This window comes from Epargyreus clarus, unplaced genomic scaffold (genome assembly GCF_041222505.1).
Source record: "Epargyreus clarus isolate Ecla_fem2 unplaced genomic scaffold, WU_Ecla_fem_2.2 ptg000006l, whole genome shotgun sequence".
In the NCBI taxonomy this organism is placed as follows: domain Eukaryota; kingdom Metazoa; phylum Arthropoda; class Insecta; order Lepidoptera; family Hesperiidae; genus Epargyreus; species Epargyreus clarus.
The window spans coordinates 606312-614702 of record NW_027332214.1 but is presented as its reverse complement, the minus strand read 5'-3'; the positions used below and the strand labels follow the sequence as shown (position 1 = coordinate 614702).

Here is an 8391-nt window from a genome sequence, read left to right as displayed (position 1 = left end):
CATAATACTACTTATGTATCTGTGCAGTTGATTAGTTGGCAACACAAATATCGAATTGTTTTCAATTTTCAGTGGATTTTTGACGTTGCTAGTACTTGCTCGTTTCACCAAGTTTTCATCAATGTAGTGCTTAGGATTCCAATATGTCTTTAATATAAGTAGTTATTTAGGAAAACAAAACAAATCTAATCTTAAATGACGCCCACGAAGACAACTACAACCGAAGTAGAAATGGTGATACGAAACAGAAAAACTGTTATGAAAGACGGGATTATGACAATGTCGGGCATCGGGGAGCCTTCAGTTTTCCACGCTCTCGTCGTCATCTTTTTGGAGTTCTTTGCGTGGGGACTGCTAACTATGCCGATTATATCCGTGCTCAACGCGACTTTTCCGGATCACACGTTTCTCATGAACGGACTAATCATGGGCATCAAGGGTATCCTGTCGTTCTTGTCCGCTCCGCTGATCGGCGCGCTGTCAGACGTATGGGGCCGTAAATTCTTCCTCCTGGTGACCGTATTCTTCACATGCGCGCCCATTCCGCTCATGACAACGAACACATGGTGGTTCTTCGCGATGATAAGCATCAGCGGAGTGTTCGCCGTCACCTTCTCAATCGTGTTCGCGTACGTAGCCGACGTGACGACGGAGGCGGAGCGGTCGCGAGCGTACGGGCTCGTGTCGGCCACGTTCGCAGCGAGCATGGTGATCTCGCCCGCGTTGGGCGCTTACCTGATGAACTTGTACGGGGAAGGACTTGTGGTCGCCGCCGCCACCGCGGTCGCGGTGCTGGACGTGTTCTTCATTATGGTCGCAGTGCCGGAGAGCTTGCCCGAGAAGGTGCGGCCGAGCGGCTGGGGCCCCGCCATCAGCTGGGAGCAGGCGGATCCATTCGCGGCGCTGCGGAAGGTGGGAGGCGAGCGCACGGTGCTCATGTTGTGTGTGGCAGTGTTTCTCTCGTACTTGCCAGAAGCCGGCCAGTACTCGTGTATATTCGTGTATCTAAAGCTGGTGATGGGCTTCGACGTCGTGCAAGTGGCAATATTTATCGCGATAGTCGGTGTTCTCAGTATTGCGGTGCAAGTGGTTCTCGGATTCTTGATGCGGTCGCTCGGAGCGAAACATACGATTATGGTGGGACTCCTATTTGAGATGCTGCAACTCATGTGGTACGGCTTCGGGAGCCGCACGTGGATGATGTGGGCGGCGGGGGTGCTGGCCGCTCTCGGCTCGCTCACGTATCCGGCGATCAGCGCCTACGTGTCGGTGAACAGCCGAGCGGACAGACAGGGGGTGGTGCAAGGCATAGTGACAGGAGTGCGGGGTCTATGTAACGGTCTCGGCCCGGCCATGTTCGGTGTTATTTTTTACTTATTCCACGTGGACTTGAACGAGGAACATGCCATGACGGGTGTCGAGGGACGTCCCGATGAGGAAAAGTACGTGAGAATGATCCCGGGACCACCGTTCGTCCTGGGCGCGCTGCTAGTGATCTGCGCGCTGCTGGTGGCGGCGTTCCTGCCGGAGGACGGCGCGGTGGGCGCGCGGCGGACGCCCCCGGACCTGCGCTTCGAGCTGGAGCGCGGGCGGCGCGTGGCGGGCCCGCTGTCGCCGCTCATGGCGCCCGAGTCCGCGGCCCTCTAGCTAGCGGTGAAGGCCGGCCGAGCCGCCAGCGTCTGATTCCCAGATCGCCGTGCGCCCCGAGCCGTCCACGTGAATGCATTTAGGAAGGTACCAAAGCGAACTCAGTGAAAATGTGAGTCCAGAATTCTATGATTGCACCGTTTACATTCCCACTTACCATGTGTTTATTTTCTGCTTCATCCGATCTTTATGGACTATCTGTTCATGTTTTTAAACTTATATCTGTTTTTGTATAAACTGGCCGTTGAGGGCATGTACATAATATTATGAAATAAAATCATTAAGATCATTGTACAAGTCCTCTGTTTATAATGAGCTAAACATCACACAACCATACTTATTTAGGGTCACTTTTTTACCCAGACGTTGCATTAATTAAGAATAGGAACCCGGTAAATAATGGGCCAGAAAATTAGGCATTTTCAAAGCAGCAATAGAAAAATTCGCCTCAACCATAACATGCCTGTAAATATGCACAATTATAAGTCATATTGTCATGAAATAATTATAATATTTGGAATTGGAAGTTCTCTGTGACATAGCATTAACTTTGTATTCAGTAAGAGAGAAATTAAACATATTTAGTCTTAACTCTTCTTGTGATAGAATAATTGCCGAGGTCATTAAATATGGTAGTTACAACTAAAAGGATTAGTCACTAGGACTTCTACTTGCAGTTACACACAGCTATACCTATAGTTAGAGTGAGAAGTTTGTATTTCTCTTAATGATCTCTTCGTTATTAATTTAATGATGTAGAATATACAATACCTTTATATTATTTCTCTAATATAATCAATCAAAATACTACCAAAAGTAAAGGTACTGTAAAACAAACATAACGGTAAACATTGTAGGCATATTATAATGTTTTCATAAGAGCGGGAAATGCAAGTAATAATCATGCATTTATAGATAAATAAAACTTATAATTTGTAGGTTTCAATAAAATTATATTCAAAAAAATTAATATTAAAACTAAAGATGCATAAAATATATCTATAATTCAATTGAGAAAAAAATGTAAATATATGGTTATGTCAAAAGTTCGCATGTAAAGTTAAAATGAAAATATTGCGGGTATGGCGTTGGAAATCTTTCAAATGTTCTATAATTGGTTTTGGAGGCGCCCGGTCGTCGGTCATTCTCATTGCCAATTTCTATTTTTCCATTTTGTAACGAAATAATACTAGACTATTCACCATTTTAACACATGAAAATTTGTTGGTAAATTGTATAAAAATAATCTATCTAGGTACTCAATATTAATCTAGGTACATAGCGTGATTCGAAATCTAGCGTAATTATTCGGTGACCTTGAATTTATTTCGTATAATATTGGACGCTACGGCAACAGAGTAAAAATAATTTTACCTCCCGTTCCTTTATACTTATGTGAAGCTTTTCCAGTTTTCAACAGTTTAATCATTAGTCACACAAGTTGTAGATTCCAATTTTCATTTAGCTACGCCCAGTAGTGTGTGGCTATGCGTTGATGTCACTCTGGCTGATTAGATTTTTCGTCTTGTAATAGCTACATAATTCCCGTTTTTATAACAAAATAACTTAGTTGGTATGTAGGAATTATTAATAACTACTATTTTCAAATCATCTATATACATTTGCATTATTTGCGTGCGCATCACATTCGTCTAAACATAAAAAAAAACCTTTCACTTTTCACGCCTGCAAACATAAAGAAGGGATAAGTTGATTAACATCAATATACCTAAGTTAAACTGAAGAACGGGGAGACGATGAACGATGATAAGTATCGTTGTTTATAAATTTAATCTCATATCGAAGTGAACCAAACCCACTAAGAACGTTTGGCAATTGCCTTCAACCCCACACCCTCACATTGACCTACTTTGTGGAAATGTTGTGATCATAATAATTATACAACGCGAGCTGACGCGAACTAGAATGAATAGTGACTCAACTGAGCAGTCACTGGTGTATTCCTATTGTATATTTATATCTTTGATATTGGGAGAAATCTAGATATACTTAGCTAAATTCTCGGGTTTTCAGATTGAGTCACGTAAGACATACATTTTTGTCAAATAAAAAGCCCCTTATTCTTCATTTTATTCTTAGCCGAAATGCTCATTAAGTTCTTTTAGGTTCAAATGTTCCAGTATTACGATTCGATGTACAAATTAATTATTCTATGTTCGTAAATTGAGCTATCCAAAGTATTATTGCTTAAGTTCTTTTTAAGTACGTATTTTGGGTGGATAAACTAATTGTTAATTTTCTGTGACTAATCCATCGTTCCACAAAATATATTATAAATATTATTCTAATTATTTTAATATGCAGACCCCCTACCGTATGTTATCTATGACTCATACAGAGATAAACTATTGGCATAATGGGTTGTTTGTAATCATTTTACAAAATCATATCCAATGTAATTTGAAATCGCCAATACACACGGTAGTCAGTACCATACAACAGGTGCCGGAAGTGTAGTGTTTAATGAACGGAAGTCTATGGAATTAAAGTCCTATTACCCCCCCTAATCGGATATTCGATCGCCACTGTCACCATAAAATCTATAATAACAGGAAAAGATAATTATAATAATCATAGAGGATTTAAAATATATTACAAAATGCGTTACTAAGATATATTCCCACTATTTCCACTGATAAAATAATTAATCATAACTTTCATACGGTCCTAATGGCCTTTTTGTTATCTGTGAGTAAACAGATTCATCATTATTTATTATTCATCTACCGATCGCGAAAACAATGGCGTATAGTGCCACCAACTTATCTGTTCAGTTGACAGAGTCGCTAGTGCAGCGTCCAATGTTACCATATAATTATATTTGCCTACTGAAGAGGGAGCTCAACAACTTTGAGACCTATGATTTTTACTAGATAAAATATGTAAAAAATATTTAAAAAGATAAATAACCTTCGTAAACATCCTAAAAAAAAGAATTAGGTTAATAATGTCAAATTTTAATTCTTAAATGATATTCTAGGACAGGAAAAATAAAAAGTCCAGAATTATTAACTATAATTATTTATATTTTATAAAAATAAAATTTATATTTTATAAAAATAATTATGGTCATGATCTCTAACTTCGAGGGGCTCCACACCAGACATCCCTGAGCGAAATAATGACGATGCGCCTAAGGTGCCTCTGCCAAGTGATTTACATAATTCGTCATCAGAGTCACTTGAATCGCTTTCGCTATCACTATGCAACTTAATAATGAATGGTTCTTCTAAATATCCATCATTGTTCCTGTATTTTTCTTCAATTCTTTTTACGTGGTGACAATGGTTTTTCCACTCTTCTTTTGTTATTTTATCGAATGCATTCTGAATTAACTGGGGCATTTCAGCACTAGATTTACCAACATTTCGCTCAGCGACATTTCTCTTCATTGAACTCCAAACCATCTCGATTGGGTTCAAATCACAGTGGTATGGCGGTAACCTGAGAACAGAATGGCCATGACTTTTTAATAGATTATCTATTTCATATTCAGGAGCTGGTTTATTACGCTTTATTAATTCTTGCAGTTGAGGTTTCGTCATTTGCTCAGAAAATTCTATATTTCTCTCCCTCAGCCACAATTGCATGACAGCCTTAGTGTGGTTTGAATTGGGACATTTATTAACACAAATGCTGTGATAGGGGGCATTGTCCATCACTATAAGAGTATGCTTATGCAGGTTCGGCAGCAATTTCTTAATAGTCCATCTTTTAAAATTATCATTATTCATTTCATCATGGTAGTCACCGCTCTTAGTGTTTGATTTAAACACAAGAAGAGCATTCTCTACAAAACCTTCTTCGCCTCCTGCATTAACTATAATCCACCTATTCCCTTTTGATACTGGCTCCAAATCACCTTCAACATCTGGGCCTTGCCAACATTTGTCAGTTGAGTGAGATGAGTGTATATAGGTCTCATCTAAATAAACGACGGGTTTTTTTTCTCCAGACTCATTCTCACGAATTTTTTGTAAGTATGCAGCCCTCCACGCAGTTATGTCATTACGCTCACATAGCACTTTTCTATTTGTTTTAGTTTTTTTAAAACGAAATCCTATTTTATGCAGCAGTTTTCTAAGTGTTTCACGTTTTGCAGAGAAATCAATTTCTTCTCTAAGTATGTTTAATAATTTTGGTATAGTCGGAATTTCTTTCCTAAATGAATAAAATTCATGAATTTTTCTCCGTATGACGCCAATGTCAAAATCATCAATGTCCAATTTTCCTGTTTTTCTTTCTCTATTCTTACCGGGAGTAGATAGTTTGACATTACTTTCTTCAGCTTTTTTCTTTTCATTCATGAGCTTGTAAACAAATCGTTCGCTTACTCCTGTAGCAAAAATATAAATACATGAAGTATAAAAAAACATTTACTACCAAAAATACTCAGTGACACTTTAACTAAGTAAAATAAAATAACTGAAATATTTACGCGGGACTTTCTATTAATTAACTATCAACACTTCATAGCAACACTAACCTGTCGCAGCTGCGACGCGTTCTGTCACTTTCTCAAACGGTATTTTCGGAGCTAGCAGGCGTTTTTCTTCCCTCATGAAATCTAAAACCTTTAAAATAATGACCCGTGCATCACTTTTGAGAGGCTTAGGCATTTTTAATCACTTATTACAATTATATTCGAATCGAAAAACAAAGAGCACTCACACTTCAAAGAATTGACAGCGGAATGACATTTCAAAATGGCGGTCGGCTTTGTTTTAGTTCCAGATTTGTCTACTGAACAGAAAAGTTGGTGGCACTATAACCCAAATACACAATAACGCCTTTTGTATCTGTTCACCGTGATTGCCAGTTTTACTCAATCATTGAAAGGAAAAGGAAAACGCGTTAGATACTTGTCTCTTTCTAAGGTCCTTGGAATATAATGGGTTGAATTGGATTACTACATCATGAGAATAAGAATTGTCATAGATTTGAATCATAAAACGCGTTGACATAGTTAACGAAATTAAATTATGGTAAAGTCAACTGAATTCACTTAATTAAAAATAATAGACAACTCTATTCGACGAAAGCCCGCGGCGCACCAAGACTTGTAGATCGTAATTAATTTACAAAGTAAAGCAACTTGGTTGAATTTTTGCACCCTTCTGTGCTTCACGATAAGGCTTTTGATCCCGGTTGTACCCAGATTTATTCTGTAAAAATTCAGTGTTTAATGTCACGTTTTGACTATCTCAGGCGCGATGTTTTTTAATACGTTTCATAAAGATTTAAATGTATAAAGCGTAATTGTGTGATTAATTATGCTGTAGACACTGAGCTAACATTTGCAAATAACTTCAATATAACAAATGGTGTAGAGTTCGTATTATTTTTTATAACATTAGCGGGATTATCGTTTTGATTACACTTAATCTGCCTGGACATTATCAGCTTTCTGACGTGATACCAATACTATTTGATATAAATACACCAAAACAAAACAAACATTATTTTCCTTCCTGGTCAGGAGTCAAACTTAAACCTTGTGTATAGAGGGGTGACATTTATGATACCCGGGTCGTCCATTGAGCATCTTAACCTGGAAAAACTTGTCTACAAGTTTATTAACCTTATAAAATGGGAATTACTATTTACCTTTTTCTAGTTTGAAAAGTTTTAATCGCCAATACTTATTGTTCTCGTGGAAGTCACAGTTGAGTTACACCATTGTAAAGTACTTGCAATCTATCGTTCCGTAACTTTGTAGTCGCTTTTTGCATCGGATTTTGTGATCAGTTGATACATCGGCATGCTGGCCACGTTGTACATTCTAATATATTTCGACCGCGTGCGTTATGTATATTGACCCTGACGAATAATCGCTGTAAAATATCAATAGGTAATGTAGTAGAAATTCTGGTTCGAGTGCCAACGTCACACGTATTTAGATTGTATAGGAATTTCCGTGGGATTCTATGAAAAAAAAATGGTATTTCTTACGTCGGTGCACTTTTGACGAGAGTACATTTTTGACGAGAATAAACAATTTAACAGCTAAGGCTTTATGGCGTTAAGCCCATCTAAAACAGGTTTTACTTTTCTCCTCAGATGTCGGTTCGATCGGCTTCATTTATTATGACTTCTATTTCTAGATGCTTACAGATTTTCATGGCCGTAATTGGTTTATATAGTCTGAAGTGAACTGGGTTTTAAAGAAGTTAATTAAATCACCCAGACCAGGCAATGTTAAGGTCGTTACTAACTGCCAATTGTCTTATGATTCGAAAGGTCAGTATTTCAGAATAACGGAACCAAAGCATTTTAATAGGTCCAAAGTAGTTCAATAAACTTAAAAACAGTAAATCAGAAAGTGGTTAAAATGTCTAAGAGTTATGGTTTATCTCGTGCTTATCATTCGAGATATGAACTACAAAAATATTATCATCTACTACAAATCTTAGAATAGAAAATGTTTGCCGGTTTCCAAAATAGAAAGGAGTTGTCTCCAAAATGTTTATTGGAAAAAGGCGCCGGATAGTCGGTGATAAGTTATTAGCGTATGACGCGGGTTGCGTACATTGTCCATATTACATGCTGTAGCGTATTGTCTGTCTATCGGCAACTGGCGATCGATGCGATGGTTTACGATTTATGAAATGTCCTAGGATGTGCGTCTTCACGTGATTGTTCCTTCCGTTTACAAACATTTCGCATACTTCCAAAACTGCACAATTCTGTGTTTTTGGCTGTATAATTTTCTTATCCCCAAAG

At 38.3% G+C, this 8391-nt stretch overlaps 2 protein-coding genes across 2 annotated transcripts; one reads left to right on the top strand and one right to left on the bottom strand.

Moving 5' to 3' along the window:
• Positions 1 to 55: 55 nt before the first annotated feature.
• LOC140742597 (hippocampus abundant transcript 1 protein) lies at positions 56 to 1945 on the top strand. The gene has a single exon (XM_073073515.1). It carries the CDS (start codon positions 196 to 198, stop codon positions 1645 to 1647), a length of 1452 nt encoding a protein of 483 aa, XP_072929616.1. The 5' UTR covers positions 56 to 195; the 3' UTR covers positions 1648 to 1945.
• A 2728-nt stretch (positions 1946 to 4673) lies between these two features.
• On the bottom strand, positions 4674 to 6440 carry LOC140742595 (uncharacterized). The gene is made up of 2 exons (XM_073073510.1): positions 6155 to 6440; positions 4674 to 6004 (listed from the first exon to the last, which is right to left on the bottom strand). Exons 1-2 carry the CDS (start codon positions 6285 to 6287, stop codon positions 4713 to 4715), a joined length of 1425 nt encoding a protein of 474 aa, XP_072929611.1. The 5' UTR covers positions 6288 to 6440; the 3' UTR covers positions 4674 to 4712.
• Between the last annotated feature and the right edge of the window lie 1951 nt (positions 6441 to 8391).